This window comes from Lynx rufus, unplaced genomic scaffold, assembly GCF_022079265.1.
Source record: "Lynx rufus isolate CCGP_SWC_20201006 ecotype Redwood Valley unplaced genomic scaffold, mLynRuf1.p SCAF_45, whole genome shotgun sequence".
NCBI classification, from domain to species: Eukaryota; Metazoa; Chordata; class Mammalia; order Carnivora; family Felidae; genus Lynx; species Lynx rufus.
Genome location: NW_025814862.1, coordinates 1,547,411 through 1,568,771, shown reverse-complemented (window position 1 = coordinate 1,568,771; position 21,361 = coordinate 1,547,411). Strand labels below are relative to the sequence as shown.

The following is a 21,361-nucleotide window of genomic DNA, read 5'->3' as shown; positions in this document are numbered from 1 at the left end:
ATATGTTTGAAATGGTTACATCTTGTTGATGGATTGACTCTTTTATCATTCTATAATGTCCTGTCTCTAGTAACAAGTTTTATCTTCAGGTCTATTTTACCTGATATTAGTATAGCCACTCAGTTCTCTTTTGGTTATATGTTTGCAGGGAATATCTTTTCCTCCTACTTTTCCTTGCAACCTATTTGTGTCTTTGAATCTAATTTGAGTCTCTCTTTCCTTTTTTTTTTTTTTTTTGGATTATTTGAGAGAGAGAGAGAGAGAGAGAGAGAATCTTAAGCAGGTTCCCCACTCAGCATGGACCCCAACGTGGGCTTGATCCCACAACCCTGGGATCATGACCTGAGATGAAATTAAGAGATGCTCAACTGACTGGGCCACTCTGGTGCCCCTAAATTGAGTCTCTTAGAGACAACACATGGTTGGATCATGTTTTTAAATCCATTCTATCAATATTTGCCTTCTAATGGAAGTGTTTGATCCATTTACAGTTAATGAGATTACAGATAAGGAAGAACTTACATTTGCCATCTTGCCATTTGTTTTCTATATCCTGTATGTTTTTATTTGTTACTCAGTTCTATTATTGCCTTCTTTAATGTTAAACAGATATTTTCTAATGTCTTGTTTCTTTTACCACAAATATTTTAGTTGTTTTCTTAGTGATTGCCTTGGGGATTATAATTCACATCTTAATTTATAGCAATCATACAGCACCAATTTAATTTCAGTAGTTTACAAAAACTTTCATACAGCTCTATTTTCTCTCCTTTATACTGTTATTACAAAGCCTAAAATAATTTACATATTACCAGAACTAACAGGAGAGTTTAATAATGCAGCTGGCTATAATATTATGATATAAAAATAAGCTAAGTTTTTATATACTAATTATACAGCAGGTAGAAAATACTATTTTAAAATATGCTATTTACAATAACAACAGAAACTAAAGTAAAACACTGAAAAAATTATGCAAAACTATATGGAAAAATTATAAAATTTAGTTTAAAGATATTTAAAAGACCTAAATGAGAGAGATAATATAACATGTTTGTGGATTGGAGAATTCAGTATTATAAAGCTGTCCCAAATTGGTCTACAGATTTAATATGATTCCAATAAAAAATTCCAATAAAAATTTCAAGTGTGGGTGTGTACATGTGTGTAATTTGATCAGCTGACTCAAAATGTATATGGAAAAGCAAGACATTCATGAAGAAAAATAGGATAGGAAGATTTGTTTTACCAGATAACAAAACATTTTATAGAACTACAATAATTAAGACACGCTGATAGTGATTCAGGGATAGACAAAATGACCAATAGAACAAACCAGAGAGCCTGAAAATAGACCCAAGTACATATAACAGAAGTAGTACATCAAATAAACACTGCTGAGATAATCCACTATCTAAATGGAAAAAAAGCAGGATTGAATTCCAACCTCACACTGAACACAAAAATCAATTTTATACAGATATGAGACTACATGTTAAAAGCAACACTTTCAATTTTTAAATGAAAATATAGAATGCTATCTTATTGCTGTTGGGTAAGAAAAATTTTATTAAACAAGACACAAAATCACTAGCAATAAAAGAAACGGTTGATAATTACATTAAAGCTTAAAATTTCTGTTCATCAAACACCACCACAAAGAAAGTTCCAAAACCATTTGCTATAGAAAAGAGAGTTGCACATATGCACATAGTAGACAAAAGAGCATTCCAAATACTTAAAGTTTATTGACTTAAAAGCAGTTGCTTTTTGGGGGTACTGACTGAGAGGGAGACTTATGGGTGCTATAAATGTTGTACATCTTGATCTAGGTGTTAGTTACATGGATGCAATGGTCTAAATATTTGTGTGCCCTGCCCCCAAATTCATATGTTGAAATCTTAATCCCCAGTGTGATGGCATTACGGGGGTGAAGTCTGTGGGAGGTGCTTAAGTCATGAAGGGGGAGCCCTCATGAATAGGATTAGTGCCTTACAAAAGAAGCTCCAGAGACATCTCTAACCTCTTCCACCAAGTGAGAACAAGGCAGAAAGCATGAGCTATGAACCAAGAAGGGGGCCCTTGTCCGAAGGCAACCATGCTGGCACCCTGATCTTAAATTTTCCAGTCTCAGAACTGTGAGAGATAAATTTCTGTTGTTTATAAGCCACCTGCTCTATGGTATTTTGTTATAGCTGCCTGAACAAAGACAATGAGAGAACATGAATACAAAAACACACCTGTACATCTAAGATATGCGCACTATACTATTTGCAAATCGTATTTTGACAAAAATAAATGAAGGGGCACCTGGGTGGCTTAGTTCAGTGTCTGACTTCAGCTCAGGTCATGATCTTGCAGTTTGTGCATATTAGCCCCATATCAGGTTTGTTGCTGTCAGCCTGTCAGCACAGAACCCGCTTCAGATCCTCTGTGCCTCTTTGCCCTTCCCCCGCTTTCACTCTTTCAAAAATAAATATTTTTTTTAAAGTGAATTAAATAAGACACCTATAATTCAATAAGAAAAAAGAAACCCAAAACAACTCAATAGGAAAACTGGTAAAAGCCATGAACAAGCATTTCACAGAATTGGGACCATAAATGGCAAATAAGCATATGAAAAGTTGCACAACTTCACCAATAATGAAGGAAGCACAAAGTGAAATATCAATTAATACCCACTTGATTGGCAAAATACAAGAATCCTGTCAGGGCCAAGTGTGAGATACTTGTGAACCAACAGAGATCCTCCCATGTGGCTGGTGAGGGTGGGTATTCATGAACAATTTGGCATTTTCTCAAATATTTGCATGGTACTACACCAGGTCCATTCTCCAATACATTCCTTTGAGAAATTCTTGTCTATGGGTCCCAGGGGACAGGTACAAAAATGTCCACAGAGGTACAGTTACTAATAGCAAAAAACACAAATGATTCAAATATCCACTGACAGGAGAATGGATAAATCAATTGAAATATTATACAGCAGTGAAAAAGAATGAATGACCGCCACACCACACAACCTAATGAATCTCAGAAGTAATGTTAGTAATGAATACCAGAAGAGCACACCCAGTGTAATGTCATTTTTATGACACTTAAAGACAAGCAAAACGAAATGGCACAAAGTTTACACGTATACACATGAAATGATATACATGAAAATGTACATACGTGAAAAAAAAATATATATATATAATCCAGGGAAACACACAATTCAGGACAGAAGGTGCCTTTGGAGACAAGGAGATGAGTCACTTGTACTGAAGCAATTCCTGGATTGGGTAGTTGATTCACAAGTAGTTGTTCTGTTATGATGCTTTTAGTGTATATACGTTACATGGTATTTTGTGTTATTATACAGTACATTAAACACATAATAAAGAAAAAATTTATTTCCTTCAAACTTAATTTTGAGACAGGAAGGTGTAGGGGGGAAGATCTTGATGTGGGTGTTACTTACAAGGATACACATAAATGTCAGACACGACCCGGTTCAAATCTTGGAAAGTAGTCTATACCTACAGTCCCATTTCTCCCTCCCTCAGCTAGACTTGTGAAAGGATTCAGAGGGGGTTCAGTGGGGTAGGTGGGGAGCCAGGGCTCCTCTCCTGTGACATACACCCTCCCATACTGCCCTCAGTTCATCCCTCCAGCTCATGTTTCCCCTAACTCTTCCTTGCCCTGACACTCTCTCCCTGCTTGAATAGCACCCTGAATTGCTTCCCCCTATGTGTCCCAGGCCTGCTCCCCAACAGCAAACCCCCCACTTATATGCTCCCTATCCTCTCCCCTGCCATCCCACCATGCCACAGAAGTGGGACATAGCCTCTGTATGTGGAAGGTGAGGGCAGAGAGCCTGGCCAGGGCCAACTCCAGGCCCTAGGATTGAGCTGAGCAAGGACCCTGTCCTGGACAGGGAACACTAGAGACACAGCCAGCCCTGACAGCTGGCACTGCCATGAGCACCCCTAGCTCTGCAGGCCTGGAAATAATAAAGCCAACACTGAGTGCTTACTCAAAGCCAATCCCAGTACAGACACCTTTACTCACTGATAGTGGATTTATGCTGTGCCCACTGTGCCAGGCAATTTTCTGGACCTTGAGGATGCAAGGGTGTCCCCTGCCCTCTTGGAAGTCAAACCCAAAGAAAGATAGAGACCAGAGACCCAACATTCCAGGTGGAACTGAAAAGCTTGGTGAGTGCCAGCTAGACAGATGCAAGGGTAGCATGGAGAAGGGCCCCCGGGTCAGGGAAGGCCTTTCTAGGAGGCTGTGTAAATTGGGGCCTGAGGCTGAGGGAGCAGGACGTGCATGGCCTGGAGGTGGGATGCTGGCTGGGTGGACAAGAGGAAGCAGATCACTGAGGGGCCGGTCCAAACCCTGGGGGCACACAGGACCCCAGGCTCTGCAGGAGTGACGTGGGAGCTCATGTTGGGCAGAGGCGCGTCTTAACCAGAAGGCTAAGGGCTCCCACTGAGAAGGCAAGGGCGAAACCTGAGGCTTGGAGAAGTGAGGCAGGTGGGGGTATGGGAGTCCAGGGGGATGGCATGGGAGTGAGAGGTGTCTGCCGGGGTCTGGGGTCACCAGGAGGGCATGAGAAGGGCATAGCCAGTTGTGTCAGTGCTGCTAAAAGATCAAAGATGAGGACAGAAAAGTGACCTTTGGCCACAGGGGGTGGAGGGGACCCTGATGGAGCAGGCTGACCCACCCCTCAGACCCCCCTCATAGTCTCCTATACCAGGAATGGCAAGACGAGGGGCCATCCCAGGGGCCAGTTGTTGTGAGGATGGCCCTGACTGGAGCCCCCAGCCAGCTGGCAGAAGGGGAGCCCCTGAGGGGCCCTGTGTGAGCAGAGAGTGTCCCTTAGAGGCAGCCCGCCTCACTGCCCCATGAGGACCCTCTTGCCCCACCTGTGGGTGAGTGAGGCACAGAGGTTAAAGGGCTCACCTGCCCAGGTTGTGCAGCTGAGGTGGGGGTAGGGTCAGGAACCCAGAATTTTCCCACTGGAAGCCAAGCCTGGGCCTGCAGGGCACACAGATGCTGGCAGGCCTGATGCCCCATCTGGGGCAAGTTGGGAGGTTGAAGGCCACGGTCTTGACTTGTCAGAGCCAACCCAGGCCAGACATTCTAGGGCTGCTGACGCCAGGATGAGGCAAACAAGGTCATTACCAGGTAATGAGCCATTACTGAGGTCAGACAAGGTCATTACTGGGTAATGAGTTGTCCCCTGCAGAGCCACTTGCCCCAGGACAGTTCCTAGGGAATGTCTAGGTAGCCAGAGCCACCAGCAGGCCAAGGCACAGTTCCAGGGCCTGGTAGCCAGCGGGTGTTCAGGGGCAAAGTGTGCCCAAGTCCAGTCCCCACAGGAAGCCCCGGACCCTCTGGCCCCTTCTTTAAATGAGGAGACAGCTGCAGCTCAGGGGTCTGGGCAGCAGGGCCCCAGAGTAGACGGATCTGCCCTTTAGGCTACAGGCCTCCCATGGTGCCTGCACACCTCCCAACATCTGTCACCTCTGACACCCTCACCATCTCCTGGCCAGGAAAGACTCTACCTGGGCTCTGATAAAGGGAACACTGAGGCGAGGCAATAGGGCCACCAGAGGCCCATAAGGCAGAACAAACCAGCCCAGAATGGTGTCTTGAACAATGGCCCAAGCCAGACCTGCTGGCTTAGTCCACTGAACCTCTACTACATGGCCTGCACTTTGGGGGCCAAAAAGGCACCACGGCCTTCCCTTCCTAAGTGCCCTGGGCCCAAGGTCCAGGTCCCAGCCAAGCTGGCCTTGCTTGCTCACAGCCAAAGGCCTAGTCAGTCTGGCTCCTAGAGCAAGCACCATAGCTGGAGTAGAGAATGGGTGGGCACCTATGTTCTGGAGTCTATGTTGAGGCCCAGGGTCTGTGACCAGAAAGGAAAGTAGCAGCCCACACCCTGGACCCTGTGCCTGCACTGCCCCTTCCAGGACCAGCTCCAAAGCTAACCCCTTTTCCTCCCAGGATGGCTGGTGGCTCAGGGGTCTCCCTCCCCACACAGACCCTCAGAGCCAGCTTCACGGACCCCCACCTGCATTTCCATGTGCCCCCTTCACTGAGACCCAAGATGGGCCAGAACTTGGTGTGAAGACAGTGGTGGAAAAAGACAAATACCACCCTGCCTTGAAGCAGTTCTACCTAACAGGGTCAGGGGAGGGGGCGACCTGGGCATCTGCATTTCTAGACACTCCCGTGATGACTGTGAGGCTCCCCTGCCCCCTCTGAGGCCATCAGGTCCCCTCCCACATACAAAGCCACCTGGTCCTCGGGCTTTGGAAAATAAAACCTCTTCTCTGGGTGGCTGCCAGGGTTTAATGGCAACAGAGTGTAAAGGTGACGGCAGTTAAGTCCCATGGAGGCCGCCTCCCTTTCTCCAGGCAGAGGCAGAGCCTCAGGGTTTTCCCTCCTCCCCAGGCCCTGCAGGGGCCCCGAACCATTAATGAGTTAATAAGTGGCAAAGCCCACGAATCACCCAACTCTGCCTGTGCAGAAGGGCCCACTTGAATGCACAGAACCTAGATGGGGACAGTGTCTGGAGCTGGTGTTCCCACAGTCATAGCCAGCCTCCTCACCCCCAGCAGACCTGGCCCCTGGCCCAGGCACACAGACAGGGCCAGAGTGGGGAAGAAGCTGGGCCCCTGCACAGTGCAGGGAGCTGGGCAGGCTGGGCTATTAGGATATTCCAGAAAGCAGAAGCAGAAAGCAGGCCTGTGTGCTGGTCCCCTTGGCTCAGCAGCTTTGTCCCTTCTTGGCCCATTCCTTCTGAAGCTACCTCTGTTCTGACCAACCAGCCTGGGGCAAGGGCTCCCCAACCTATTCCCCCACCTCTAATCTTCAGCTTCTGCTGGCCCCTCCACCCATGAAGCTCGGGCTGGGGTCTCCACAACCTATTTCTTTTTTTTTTTTTTTAATTTTTTTTAAACGTTTATTTATTTTTGAACAGAGACAGACAGAGCATGAGCGGGGGAGGGTCAGAGAGATGGAGACACAGAATCTGAAACAGGCTCCAGGCTCTGAGCTGTCAGCACAGAGCCCGACGTGGGGCTCGAACTCACGGACCGCGAGATCATGACCTGAGCCGAAGTCGGCCGCTTAACCGACTGAGCCACCCAGGCGCCCCACCACAACCTATTTCTTGACCATTGCTGGATTTGACCTCAGGGGCTTCAGGGTCATGTTGACCACAGCTGCCTGTTCACTCCTCACCAACACCTCTGCAGCCCTCCTCAGGGCTCGTCGGGGTCCCTGGGGCCTCCCTTCCCACTCTACACTTGCTCCTGTGCAATCTGTCATGCTTCACAACCTGACTCTGGGACTCTACCACCAGCCATGACCTCATCCTGCAGCACCTGTAGGATCATGAACTCCTCGCTGCAGCAAAGGCTTTGTTCATATCACATCTCTCCATCAGCCTCAACAGTCAGGGAAAACCTCATAGCCCCTGTCTCCCCAGGCAGCCCAGCTCTGCCCTTCCTGGCTCTCATACCACATCACAAATCTGGAGTCTGTCTACCTCTGCTCTCCCCAGCCTTTTCCAGCCCTCCTGCTGTCCCCTCCCAGGGATCTTAGGGGTCTCCTTCATTTCATAGGTGAGGCTCAGAGAAGGCAGAGCCCCTGGGTCACACAGCTTGACTCTAGCAGGCCTGGGGAAGGAATCCAGGGTATTTTGGCCTGCAGTATTTTAATTACTAAGGGGAGGAGGGCAAGAGTATCGTTAACGAGGCTCTAGGGACCAGCAGAAACAGATGCTAGAGGTCCCAGGGAGCCCGGTGACTCAGCAGGATTGGGGGGGGTGGTTGTCTGGGGTTGACAGAGTGCCAAATTCTCACCTCTCCTTGTACCTTCCAGAGAGACAGGCTGCAATCAACAAACGAATGAATGAATGAATGAATGAATGAATGAATAGAGGGGATCTAGGAGCATTCATGGTGGCCAGGGCCAGGACTGCCAAAGAACAGGGTTGGCAGCATCCTCAATCACACACACACACACACACACACACACACACACACACACAGGCACAGAGCTGCATAGAGGCTAGGCCCCTGTGGGATCTAGGGACACAGGTCCCAGTGGCTGCCTTGCCATCTCCCTCCCAGCCCAGCCAGGACCCACGCCAGACCCTCCCTCCCCACAATTCACTGGGGAGGCTCCCAGGGCACCTGGAGTCCTAACTAGCCCCTAGAGTTCAGTGAGAACAACATGCAGGGTAGAGGGATACTGCCCTCCAGAGGGGCCCACAGTGCACTGCCCATGACCCTGTGATGGACACAGGCAGCATGTGTGAAGGCACCAGGGTGAGAAAGACTGGAGTGCAGTAGTGAGGAGCTCCCACACAGTGGAAAAGGTGGCAGGGACAGAAAAGCCAGCACAGGTGACCATGAGGATCTTGAATGCCAGGCCTGAGGAGGTGCGTTGGCTGACTAGGGTGGGTGGTAATGGCCCTGCCCCACCCAGGATGCTCAGCCCCAGACTCATTCACTCATTTACTCCTGCATCCAACATCTGGCATGTTTAGTATCTCTGGGAACTAAGTGACCTAGTCGTCCTGTGCTCAGGGCCCCTACTGTGAATCCAGGTGGACAGAGAACAGAGAGCCATTTAAACAGGCTGTGGGTGTGGGGCCTGAGTCACCTGCTGGAAGCTGGGGTGGCCAAAGAAGGCTGCCCTGCAGAGGTGGGATGAGTGGGAGCTGCCAGGTATATGGTGTGTGTGTGTGTGTGTGTGTGTGTGTGTGTGTGTGGGTGTGGTGGGGGGCATTCCCAGCAGAGAAACGGCCTGAGCAAAGGCCCAGAGGGGTGGAGGTTGTTGGATTAGAGCAGGTAAAAGAAGACATGGCCAGAATAGTGTGGGGTGGGCCAGGTCATCCAGTGGCTTCCTGAGGACTGGGGCTCAGCAGGGAGATACCCAGACCAGGAAGGGCTTGAATGCAGGTGCCTGTGAGGAGGATGGATTCCTGCAGCTGTGGGGGGTGGGGGTGGGGGGCCTGAACTATAGTATGGAGGTGGTGGCCCTAGCCAGAGAGGAGGACTGGGGACAGGTGGGTCCATAACCACACCTGCCTTCCCCTGACTGTGATCAGGACAGTAGTTTGGAGTATATGGTGTGAGCCTGTTTCCTGACTCTGGTCTGGGCGCCTAGGCTTCTGCAGCCTTCATTCCACGTCCTGTCACCTCCTGTCCAAAAGCCGGTCCAAGCTCCTCGACCCACGCTGGACCCACCGACAGCACAGTCCCCCTGAGCAGGTCTAGCACACTCAAGGCTGCCTGCATTGCCCACACACCCGCGTTCCCTGGCGCTCCATCTACCACCCCCTCTCGCCCTGTCGGAGTTCCCCGGGCCCAGGCCAGATTGCCCGCCCCCCACCCCCACCCCCACGAGACCTCAGTCATTCCCACAGCCATCCCGGGGGCCCTCTCCACGGAGCGTCGCCGGGGCCGCAGCGGTCGCTAGGCTGCGGGCTGGAGCTCCCGGCCAGGCCCAGCGCCGGTGGCGGTGGCGGCTGCGGCACCGATGGCGGTGGAACCCGGGCGCCCGTGGGCCCAGGCGCGCAGTGTGTACGGCGCGAGCGAGGCGCTGCGACGGGCCGCTGGCCGCCGGCGGGACAACGGGCCGCAGCCCAACGGGCCAGGCCCTGAAGAAGCCCGCGCCCCGGGCCGCCTGGCTCGCCTGCGGGGCCAGATCCGGGCCGAGGCGGCGGCGCGGGCCGACGCACCCCGGCTGCTGCGGCTGGTGGAGCGGGCAGGGGCTGCGGCGGGGGAGGCGCGGGCGCCGGGGGCAGGGGAGCGAGCGGACGCGCGCAGCAGCGGCTCGGTGTGCTCTGTGTGCGGGGAGCCGCGCGGCGGGGCCACCTACCCGGCGGGCGTCCTGGAGGTGAGCGAGCGGCGGCTTCAGGAGGGCCTGGCGGCAGTGCGCGCGGAGCTGGGCGCGGGGCTCGAGGCGCTGCGCGCGGAGCTGCGTGCCGAGCTGGACGCCCTGCGCGCACTGCTGCCGCCCCCGCCGCGGTCCGCCCGCCGGGAGCCCCGCGCAGTCCCCCGCGCCGCGCCCCGCGGCCCGACCCTGCTGCGAGCGCTGGGCACCATGAACGCCCTGGCCACGGTCGCGAGGCACGCCGACGACGCACCGGACGGCCCTGCCGACGGCAGCGCGAACCGGGCCCTGGCCCGGAAGAACTTCAAGAAGACGCCGCTGCCGCCAGGGGCCCCGCAGGGCGGCGGGGATTGAGGGCTGCCCTGCCGAGGGTAGCCGCGACCAGGTGCAGGAAGTGCCCTCCTCCTATCTATTTATATGGACAGATACACCACCCTTGTAGATGGGGAAGGGTCCTCAGAAGCCGCCTGCTAGCGCTCCAGCATTAGGGTGTGGGTGGCGGGACGCGCCAAAGCTGAGGACTGTCGGGGGTCACGTCTGGGGAGTGCGGAGAGCCTCCGCGCAGCCAGTGATCTTCGCTGGAGACTGAGTCGGGGGCTGGAAGAGGGGTGGATACCTTTCTGGCCTTAGAGCTGCAGAAGGGTCTGGGCCAGGGATGTGGCAGCCTCCCAGAGAGCCTCCGGGAGAGCCCAAGGGTCTTTCTCAGGGGAGGGTGTTACAGGTTTTTGTCTGTATTTGTTTTGTATTAAGGGTCTGGGCTGGAGGCTGGGCCTCCAGACACTGATATAGTGTGTGACCCACACACTACTCAATAGATGTTAGGGACATGTGGGCTGCTGGGACATTGTTACCTGGACACAGACTCACCCAGGGCAATGCCGCCTGGATATACAACCGCAGTCTGCAGGGCATCAACTGGACCACAGCTAGTCCCTGGCCAGCTTCACTCTGCTGACAGACCCAAACTCTTACTGGACAACATTGCCTGGGCACAGTGGCATCTAGTCAATGTTCTTGGGACTCTTAGCTTCGTTATGGACAGTGACACCAAGGACACTTAACCTTTCACTTAGCCTCACCACAGGCAGACACCTGGACACCACTGTCTCTCCAGAAAGTGTCACCCTACACTCAGGTTCCATAGCCTAACTTCCCAGTGTCACCGGGGAGTGGTTTCACCTTGCACAGAGAGCCCTTCACTAGCTGTCCTTGTCACCAGGACCCACCCCACCTAGCACAGCCTGCAGCAGAGCCTGGAACCGGTAGCTTCTCACCTCCTGGCTTCGGAAACGTCAGTTGAAGTCATCATTTAATAGCGCACAGTGTCCTGGGGTCAGCCAGCTTGTTTTTGTTTTTTTTTGTTTTTTTTTTTTTTTTAATAAAATGTAGTATTAGACTTTAACAGGTGGCGTTTCCAAGACCTGCTAGTTTTTCTCCTTGGAAATGGGGGATCAGAGGGATCTGGGGAGGTGTGTGTGTTCTGGATACAGGTATGGGACTGGCTGTGATGGGGTGGGGGAGGGTCGCTCAGGGGTCCCCTGTTGTATGGCAGGCACACTGAGGCCTCAGTGGAATTCAGGCAGGAATCTCGCCCCGTGGGAGAGGTAGTGTATTCCCACCCCACCCCCGCAAAATATGTGAGGCCAAGGTCACTCTGTGTATCGTTTATTGCGGGAAGGGGTCGAATCTGGTTCCTAGGGGCTCTGCCAGAGCCACAGGCCCAGCAGAGCCGCGTGCACACGGGCTAGGGTTGGGGCGGGTGCCGAGGCTGCTGCGCGGATGGAGGCACCTGGAGAGGCCGAGATCCTGCGACCCCCGAGAGGCTGCTGCGGGCGGAAGTTCTCGGTGAGCGGTGCAGGGTGAGAGCCGGGGAGCCCAGCCTGGAGCATGGTCTGGAACTGGGCCACCTGAGGGCTCGGAGCAGAGACAGGTTAAGACGTGGGCCGGGGCTGCGGGAGGGAGGGAAGAGGGCAGAGCTGCCCAGTGGGAAGGGTGGGGGCCCCACCTGTGAGCGCCCGATGGGTACCGCGTCCTCGAAGACAGTCCAGACAACCGCAGGCTGGCAGCCAGGCGTGGTTAGCGACCCGGAGTAGCGGTAGTAGCGCGAGAGGCCTGAGGCGCCCGGCAGCAGCGAGGCCAGCGGGAAGGTGGAGGCCAGATTCACAGAGACTCCTGGGCCGGGGAGGGGAGGTGGGATTGCAATCGGCCTCCTTGTGCCCAGCCGCCCCCCCTGGCCCCCAGCTAACCCCGCGCCCCGGGTGCGACCCCGTGGCTCCTCACCGCGCTCAGACACGTTCTTCAGGCTGGATACCAGGACGGAGAAGTTGGCGTTGTCAGTGTCCTGCTCCTGGGGAGGGGGCTCCAAGTGAGAAGGGCTCTGAGTGGGTGGGTCTCCAAAGGGGAAATCTGAGGTGGGGAGAGGTCTAGAGGAGACTGTAAGTGGGATGGGGGTAGGCTCCCAGTGGGGGCAGCTTGGAGATCTGCTGGGGGAAGGGTCACCCTCCCTCCCCACTGACCCTGCAGACCCGGTACCTCTCCTTGGCCCCATCCTCCCACAGAACCCTTTAAATCCTATAAACCATACAGACTCCCCCAACAGCCCCACCAAAACTCTACAGGCCCACTCTGCTCCCTTTGCAGACCCCCTTTCTGGGAAGCACAAGGAGTCACAGAACTCCTCTGTCCCTCCCTCACTGCCAGGAGTTGCACAACCTCTCCCTCACCACTAACAGCACCGCCAGCACAGCCAGCCCATCGGGGTGACCTCGAGCTTCCCCCATGCTCTGGTACCTCGTGTTCATGTGGACCACGTGCATCTGGAGAGGCACAGACCGTGAGAGGTACCAGCTGCTTCTTCCACAGGGCACACCTACCACCCTACCCCCTACCCAAGCCCACCTCCATGGGGCGGCGCTGCCCATCCAGGCTGTGCTCTGAACCTGCTCGACCAGGGCCCCCCCAGTGGAAGTGCAGCTGCAGTGCGCGGTAGGCAGGCAGTGGCAGCCCGGCGCCCCGAATCTCCAGGTGGCTCTGTGGGCCAGCGTCTATGTGGAGCAGCACTGGGGGTAAAGGAGCACATGACACTCTTTCCCTCCACCCGCTTGCCCTTGTGCTGTTAGGGCACAGAGTGCCAGCACAGGGCCCCTTTGGGCTAGTCTGCTCCCTGGCCGGGCTTCCATGGAATAGGTCCTCTGGTGGTCAGCAGATGGCAGTGGAAAAAACCTACCCTGCAATGAGGGGGAGAAGAGGGTGGCCCTCCTGTGGTGGGAGTTTTGACCCACCACAGCTGTGTGTGATACTGGGGGGCTGTGATGACTTCTGAGGTGCTGTGAGGGGCTCTGACTTCTGGGAATGTCCCGACTTCTGGTCCTCGGGGGCAATGGCTGATTGCTATTGTTAGGGGGATCCTGACACCTGTATGTGGGGGTTCATGACCCCTGTTGGGGGTGTCTACCAGCGAGTATGGATGTTCCTGTGCTCTTTGTGGAGATTTTGATCCTTATGGGTGTGTTGGGGGGTAGTTCTCACTCCAAGGTGGGTTTCAGCTTGTGTCTGTGGGGATCCTGGCTGTAGGGTACTGACCTGTATGGCCATCATTCTCCAGGGTCCACGGGCCTGGAGGTGCTGTATTGTAGCCCTGTAAGATGAAGGGTCCCAGGGTGGGGTCCCGCTGAACCAAGTGAAGGTCAATGTTGATGGGGGACTGGGCTGGGCCCCCACAGGCAGGGGCCATCTCCTTCCAGTGGGTGGGGCCTGAGGGAACAAGGTCAGGGATATGTGGGGGGGGGGCTCGGGGGACAACTTGGGGATACACAGAGGAAGGCAGTGCCTCTCTCCCTCCCTCCTGCACATACCTAGAGAATCGCCCAGCCTCAGGAAGCTCCTTCCTGCTCACCCACACACCTGGACAGGTCACAACTGCCACATGTACCCCGACCTAGCCTGGCCATAATGTTTGTAACACTCTCACGTAGGTAGGCACCACCTGGTCTGGGCCATACTCTGACACACGGTCACCTGCAGCTAGAGTGCCCCACAGGGAATGGGGATGGAAGAGTCTCCTGGCACGACAGTCACACACCCACACTGGGGACATGTATCACTTGCTCACACATGGGCTGACCATGCTGACAGCCTTACAGTCCCCACTTATGTGAACAGCTTGGCACACATGCCAGGACTGGAGATCACACCAGCAACAAACACAGACACACAGGCATGGGGGGGGCGTCACACGCATGCCGCCTGGTACCCAGACAGCCACTGTGGCCCAGGACTCCAGACACAAACCTGCAGAAACCAGAGAAGCTTGGCATGCACACTGCTTTTGGTTCATGCTAGCATCAGACTGTCTAGTGGCCACAGGACAAAGACTGATACCATATAGCCTCACATGACACTCTGTCCTCACCACACTTTGGGTCCTGGGAGTCGTAGCACCAGGTGCCTGCGGACAGTGGACAGGGAACTGAGATGAGGGACAGCAATCTGGGCTCTCTCTGAGCTCCATACAAGAGTGGGGCTCCTCCTCTCCTAAGACCCCAACATCTCCTCCCCCAAAGAAACCCCCCAGTGGCAGAGCTTTACAGGGAGAAGGGGGAGCTGCAAGGGAGGGTAGATTCGAGAAGGGTAGAATTCGAGATGGGCAGGGTCCAGGTGCTCACCCTCTGAGTCCCCGCGCACCACCAGTGGCACGGTGAGGAAGGCGAGTGCAAAGCCTGGAGACCGCATGGTGCAGCAGCCACTGTGACTCCAGAGGACTGGAAAGTGCCAGAGAACTGTGGGGCAGGCTAGGCAGCTGTTTATTAGTGGGGTGGGCTTAGGGGCGTGGCTAAGTCTTGTGGGCTCTCTGGCAGGCCACTGCAGAGAGGGTCAGAGGGGGCGGTGTCCAGGCAGGGCCACCAGCAGAGAAGACAGAGGTCTGAGATCACCAGGCACATGCTCTGATCCCAGGGCCGCGGCTGTGTTCCAGCAACAATCGCTGGCATTTACCGGAGCAAAACACTTTAAACAGACTCCCCCAATTAATTGGGGGGAGGCGCTATTATGCCCACTTAAAGAGGAGGAAACAGGCTGGGGGCCAGGAGTGACATGCCAAGGCCACCAAGTAAGGATGGAAATGAAAGGGGAGGGCACTTTGAATCCCAGTGCCCTTGACTTTTGAGGCTGGGGTGGGGAGGGTGTATTTCCCTTCTGTTGTGGGCCTGGGACCTCCCAAAGACCATAGGCTCTCTTGTATAGGTGTCTCCCCCACCCCCCCACGCCACCCCGCGCACCTGGGAAAAGGCCCTCCTTTGGGGGATTACTCCACCAACAGGTCTTTGGGAAGCCACAGCTCTCCCACTCTGCCCCGCACCAGCCTGGTGGGGACACTTCAGGCTTCCCCAGCAGCTCCTGAGGCTCTGACTCCAGGCTGTGGCCTGAGCCTCAGCCCCTCAATTCATTCTCCTGGCAAGTGGAGCTGATTTTGCTGCCTCTTGGTGTAGCTGGGAGAGAAAGCAACACTGGAAAGCTCTTTACCCAGCATGTGTGTGCCTGTGGATGTGAGCATAATTGGGCCAGTGATGTGAAGGGAGATGGGGTGGGCTGGGGGGAGTGGGGTATCTTTCTCCAATCCCCAGAGGGTCAGGCTCTCCCCACTTTGGGGAAGGGGTGCGGTCAGCAGTGCTGACGGCACCCAGGACCCCCACCACCACCCTAGCAGGTATGTTCAGAAATGAGGGATGCTGTCCTCGAAGCTCCTATCCACACCAAGGGACTCCCTGTTCCTTTTTTAACCCTGGCCCCTCGCCTGTCAGGCCCCCAGGATCCCCCTGCCCAGGCTGGAGCTGACTGCCAGGACGCTGGGTTAGGAAGGTAAGCACAAGGACCCACCTGAGGTTGAGTCCCCTGGACACCCTTTTGTTCCTCCATCACAGACTGGGAAATTATTGAAAGGACCATGGTCAGTGGGGCATCTTGGAGCCCTGCACCCCAGCCTGGCTCACCTAGATGCCCCAACTCCTCCATCCACCCATCTCAGCCACCCTGGCTGGAGTCTCCCATCGCAACTTAGGTCACACCAAAGACTGACCACGCCTCTTCCAGAACACAAATTTATTTGGCATTTGGATGAAATGGTTCTCACAGCATCTTAAGAAAAGGATTAGTGCCAACCCAACCAAAAATAAACCCAAACTAAAACCCTTAGTGAAAGGAGAACATAAAAAACAGGCATCGAGACAATGTACAGTATCGACTCCTTCCTCCACCAGGTAAGTCGGGTCCTGGGGGAAGAGGCCCCTCCCAAGAGCCTGGCCTGTACCTCTGGGAGCCCAGTCAATCACAGGAGCACAAGAGTCTCAGCTCGGGTTGGCCTTGGGATTCTTCATCAGACCCTGGAGCAGTTAGAACTTAACAAAGGGCGGCAATTGGACAGGAGGCCAAGGGCAGCCAGGCAGACCCCGGCTCCCCCACCTTGTTCCCCTCACAACCGCCCTCCAGCAGAGCTCACTCCTAGGCACCAGCTCCTGCACACACGGCATGCAGGCCTCTGTGCAGCCCAAGGACCCCAGTGGGCTGAGCACCCTGGTGCTGGGACAGAACCCTGGCCAGTCCAGAAGCGGGCCCACCATACTTCAGGCCACTTCCTCAATGCCTCCTGCATGCCTGATTGGCCCCAGCAGTCCTTCAGTCCCCAAAGGGAGCTCCCCAGTCCCAGACATCTTGTGCCAACTGCCCTGTCCTCAACACATGGTTCTGAGGTCTGGGCCAGAGACAGGGGAGCTGTGAAGGACTCTCGGCTGTTGAAGTCAGGCCCCTATGTGCTCCGCTGGGATAGTCACTCCAAAGCAGACACGCTCAGGACACTCACCTGGCACCAGTAAGACCTGTGGCTGCTGCTCTAGACCTCGGCTCCCCTGAGCCCAGCACGCTGGAGGTACAACACACTTCCTGCTTTGTCTTCAGCAGCCAACGTGGGGCACACGTGCCCAGGGTGTATTCTTGAAGGATCAGCCCTATGGCAAGGGGAGCTCAGGCCTGTTTGGCATGCAGGCTGCCTGAGTCCTGCCTTCAGCACGCTGGATCCTGCGAGCCTAGACAGGCAGTTCAAAATTCACACCTCTGGCCGGCTCAAGGGATGACAGTTCTGTGGGGAAACTCAAAAATCTCATTCCATACTGGAAGAACACAATGGGTTTCCAATGGGAGAGTGTGAGAACATGCCTAGGACTGGACTGTGCCACCGAGGTCTGTCACCACAAAGCACCACAGAAACACCCACTTCTAGTCAACCCTCCTGTCACTGCATGCTGGTCTGGAAGAGCTACAAGGGGGACCAGGAGCAGGGCTCCATGCTCTCAGCCAAGGGACAGAGGTGCAGACCTGGCCACACCTCAGTGCCGCCAAAGATGCCATGGCTGGCCTGGGAAACTGGGGCCCCGAGGCCGAATTCTGGCATACCGCCACCACCTGCAAAACTTGGACACAGATGTACACACACACACAGACACACGCGTACACACAGAAAGAAAAGATCCAGACATTCAACGTAGAAAAGATATGGATGTGCTAAAAATCGCACAGAACCCGCTTAATCTCCAAACCTCAGAAATGCTAAAAGCCCCGTGTCAGGAGACAAGACCACTGCCCAGGAGCAGGCAACAGGGTCCCTTGGTCAAAAGGCCCCTGGGCAGGGAACCCAGCACCCCAAGCTGCTGAGGATGGGAAGGTGGCATGCGGCCACTGGGCACTCGGCTCAGTGGTGGTGGTGTGCAAGTGGACTTTCAGGAGATGGACACAGCCCAGGGCATTAATTTCAGCCACCCCTTCCCCCAAAGAAACAACCCTTTATGGCACAAACAAGATAGGGTGGGGGGGCAGACCAGACCCATGAGCAAATTCAATAGGAGTGGGGGGCTCCAGAGGGTAGCGGACTGGCTGGCTTAGCCCCCAACCCCCAAAGGAGGATCCAGGGCCAGGACACTCATGCGTGGCTAGGGGCCTTGGCCCAGCTCCAGGGTTGCCTCTTGAGGGAGCCATGCACAGCAATGCTGGGGAGAAAAATGACAGGGTAGGGCCAGGGCCCCCTGGCACAGAACTGGGCTTCACAGAGACCCAGCTTGAAAGACAGAGTGGAGAGTTCAACTTCCTTCCAAGACCCCCTCTGAGGGTCTTGGGCACCAGAGGCCCAGGCCAGCCCCCAACCCAGGGTAGGGTCACCCTTGATGTTCATGGCTGGGCTGGGGGGTATCCTCAGAGCGGCCACTATAGTAACCTCCAAGGGCATCTACCCTGAGGCAGACCAACCACCCAGACTATACTGACAGTCCACACACACAGTGGTGCCTGGAAGTGCTCCTCCTGAACAGTGGCTAGCGAGGTACACGTGGCAGCCCCAGGGCTCAGTGGCTGGCTGGCAGGCTCCTCTGGACGGCATGCTGCAGCGAGCAGGCCCACCAAAGCCAGGTGTGGTCTGACTCCCACCCGTGCCCACAGTGCCTTCTTTGTTCCCTACTTCTGAAACGTGTGGTCTGAACAAACTTCGTCATTCTTCTGCCATTTGGAAAGAAAAAGACAGGGACCCAAAGCTAAGCATGTTTTTGGAGCCCTCAAGGAGACTCGGTGCAGGTGTTTGTCCCGCGGGAGGTCGGTGTGGTCTCTACTCGTACATGCACGCCGTCAGCGGGTGTGCGGCAGTGCAGCTGGGTCCAGACTCACTTGGGGGCCCCTCAAATCTCCCACAGGGATCAGTGTTTTCTTGTCAGCAAAAAGGTGCTCTCTGCCCATTGGGGCCGTGGGCTGGGCCATCCTCTACACCACGGTATTGAGGGAACTGCGGCTGTGGCGGCCGCCCCCTGGCAGCGCCTCTGTTGCTGGGGTGCTCCCACTCTGGGTAGGGTCAGGGGGCACAAGCAGGGCACTGCTGCTGTCGGCTGAGTCTTCCAGGTCTGCCAGAGAGGCCCCTGTGGCAGGCACAGGGTGCTCCAGGCGCCGGGGTGATGCACCTTCACCGCCACCATCTCCTGGGGTTGGTGGCCTGGCCTCTGCTGGCTCAAAGGCATCGTCGTCTGCAGGGAGACAAAAGGGAGTCAGCAGGATGGCAGGCCTGGCACGGGGGAAGATGGTGGGCTGCACAGAACCAGGGGCTACTTCTCCTGCCTGAATGCTCCCGTGGTGGCGGGAGGAGGGGGAAGCTGTGCTCACCCCCCACTTTTGCCACCTGGCCCGGTGCAAGGCGCAGGGGTACAGTCGTGAGCAAGCCATGGCAATGTGATATGGAGGAACAGGCTTTGACAGAGTCCGCAGAACAAAGTTGGGGGAGAGGGAAAGTCCTCTCAGACTTGTTGGAGGTTGAAGCAGGGCTCACGTGACACAAGGGAGTTACTGGGCCGGATGTGGGCAGGCAGCACAGGGGACACAGCCCCCAGAAAAGGTGCTGTGGCTGGAATATGGGGATGAGAATGCAGAAGACAGGACCAGAGCAGACAGCTCCACAAACCTTACCGGGGTCTGTAGAAATCTCTGGTTTGAGGGAGGCTCTGTGGCAGCCCATTCCTTTCAGCGTGCCTGCTCCTTATTCCGGCTTTCTCCAAAAGCTCAAGGCATGGGGGCCCCTGTTTCCTGGCTGGCTCCCCCCCCAGCCTCAGCAGTCCTGCTACCTGCCCCAGGGAGCAACTGCTCCCTCACAGCCTGCTCCATGCAGCCATCTGGGACCCGCTGCCCTCCAGCAGCATCCCTGGCAGGAGCCTGTTCTACCCCGACCCCCTGGACGGCAGACTGAGACAAACTGTGTGTGCAGGGGTCAAATCCAGGTCTTGCCTGCACACCACAGAGAAGCAGTACTAGTAAACAGGCCCAAAAACACAGAGGCGCTGGCCCCACGACACACATTCTGCTGTGCTGTGTGGGTGTGCAAGGAGCCAGGCAAGGAGTGCAAGGAGTGGGGCACTGCCTGCTGTCATACTGCAGGGGGTTGTGTGCATGTTAGAGGGTATTAACATGTAGGCAAACGGGATGGGACACCTGAGCTGCACATCAGGGACAGGAACAAGCTGGGCAATGGTGAGGAAACTGGCATTCCCTCTGTGCTACACAGACCTGTGAGGAATGATCTTCCACAGGAGCAGATGGACAAAAGACTTAAGCAGTAAGGCCAACATCACAGAACCAGTGCTTTCTTCCCATTTCACAGACAGGAAGGAATGTCACAAAGGCATCTCTAACAATTACCACATATGCACATGTGTCTTTGTGACCCAGCAGTTGGCTCTGGGCAGGCACCTGGAAGACCTGGGCCAGTCCTATCCCCACAACCGCCAACACCCGGCTCCCCATCTCTCCATACTGCCCAGCTGAGTGTGCCCCAAGGGCTGCTTGCTAACAGGTGTTCATGGGAGGAAGGCAAGGGGCAGCATGGCCACTGCCCACGGTCATCTGCATGTACAACCCTGGGAAGAGCCTGCCCACCAACAGGTGGTTCCACCTTAAATGGAAAGTCAAAAAGAAGCAGAAGGCCAAGGAAGAAGTGGAGGTTCAGGGTCCTGTGTACTGGGGAGGAGGACCAGTGAGCCTCTGGCTGCAAACAGAGGATGGCCAGTGATGTGCTGCTCCCTGTCCCTGGGAGGGAAGCACCTGCAGGGTCGTAGAACACGCTGTCGGGGTTAATGGAGGCCTCATAGGGCGGCGGTGGATCATCAGGCTGGTCGATGTCTGGGTACTTGTATGCGGTGTAGGGAGGAGGAGGGTCGTGGAAGTGGAACGTGCCGCCTTCTCCATCGTCAGAAAGGTGTAGGGGCGTGAGGCCGGTGCCGAACCCATCTGGGCCATAATCAAAGCCAGGGATCCTCCGGCCAAGGTTGAAGTGGTGCACTGAGCAACAGCAGGGAGAGACGAGCAACAGCTGAGTCACCCCAGAGGCCCACAGCATCTGACATCCCGACTGTCACACTTGTGTGCCCAGCTGTCCACATGAGAGCCCTGAAGCTCTGATGTGGACCCCCCCTCCTTCAGAAAGTCCCTGCCCCTCACCCATGTGCAACCCATCATGACATCCTGCCACTTGCACCGCCCAGTCCTCACCACATCTCTCCAGCTTGAGTGTCTTTGTAGATGACTAGGTGAAAACTGAGGGTCTGTGGAAGGGCTGTGCTGTGAGGCCCCCAACTGCAGCTGGCACAGTCCCTTTGTATTCCTACCACCTTGATTCGGGGCCCTCCCCAGAGGGTCTGTACCCATCCCACTGCTCCCCACACAGACTGGGGACTGGGCGCTAGGGAGCACAGCTTGCTCACTGACACAAGGTGATTCCAGCAGCCCTATGGAGGGCACAGGCCACAGCAGAGAACTCTCTTGCTGCAGTGAACTTGGGCTGAGGAGGGCCATCTAAGTTGCCTGACATTCATGGGCGTCTGCTGCTCTGCCCTCTCTGCCCACGGCAGGTGGCCCCGCTCATGGTCCAGGCCGTCAGAAAAGGTAA

At 55.2% G+C, this 21,361-nt stretch overlaps 3 protein-coding genes across 9 annotated transcripts in view; 1 reads left to right on the top strand and 2 right to left on the bottom strand.

The window, feature by feature from the left end:
* Positions 1–9,546: 9,546 nt before the first annotated feature.
* LOC124525680 (protein FAM246B-like) lies at positions 9,547–10,257 on the top strand. The gene has a single exon (XM_047098232.1). The coding sequence runs from the start codon at positions 9,547–9,549 to the stop codon at positions 10,255–10,257; it is 711 nt and encodes a 236-aa protein (XP_046954188.1).
* Positions 10,258–11,303: 1,046 nt separating this feature from the next.
* On the bottom strand, positions 11,304–15,554 carry LOC124525713 (carbonic anhydrase 15-like). The gene is made up of 8 exons (XM_047098273.1): positions 14,568–15,554; positions 14,297–14,350; positions 13,486–13,656; positions 12,802–12,962; positions 12,627–12,719; positions 12,184–12,262; positions 11,909–12,075; positions 11,304–11,817 (listed from the first exon to the last, which is right to left on the bottom strand). The coding sequence occupies exons 1-8, from the start codon at positions 14,632–14,634 to the stop codon at positions 11,569–11,571; spliced, it is 1,041 nt and encodes a 346-aa protein (XP_046954229.1). The 5' UTR covers positions 14,635–15,554; the 3' UTR covers positions 11,304–11,568.
* Positions 15,555–15,984: 430 nt separating this feature from the next.
* The window catches only part of DGCR2 (DiGeorge syndrome critical region gene 2), a 100,666-nt gene continuing 95,289 nt past the window's right edge, over positions 15,985–21,361 (bottom strand). For all 7 annotated transcript variants that reach the window (XM_047098211.1, XM_047098212.1, XM_047098216.1 and 4 more), the window contains 2 exons: positions 20,518–20,754; positions 15,985–18,953 (listed from right to left, as the gene is read on the bottom strand). In XM_047098211.1, the coding sequence (XP_046954167.1) occupies positions 18,697–18,953; positions 20,518–20,754 (494 nt within the window). In that variant the 3' untranslated portion in view covers positions 15,985–18,696. The remainder of the gene's footprint in view (positions 18,954–20,517; positions 20,755–21,361) is intronic.

What these genes read in the sequence shown, in the direction of transcription:
- LOC124525680 (XM_047098232.1), top strand. Translation starts at nt 9,547, where the DNA reads ATGGCGGTGGAACCCGGGCGCCCGTGGGCCCAGGCGCGCAGTGTGTAC.
- LOC124525713 (XM_047098273.1), bottom strand. Translation starts at nt 14,634, where the DNA reads ATGCGGTCTCCAGGCTTTGCACTCGCCTTCCTCACCGTGCCACTGGTG. An exon ending in GGTGCGCGGGGACTCAGAGG is followed by an intron (nt 14,351 to 14,567) that starts GTGAGCACCTGG and finishes CACTGTCCGCAG; the next exon opens with GCACCTGGTGCTACGACTCC. An exon ending in GGAGAATGATGGCCATACAG is followed by an intron (nt 12,963 to 13,485) that starts GTCAGTACCCTA and finishes CTTTACCCCCAG; the next exon opens with TGCTGCTCCACATAGACGCT.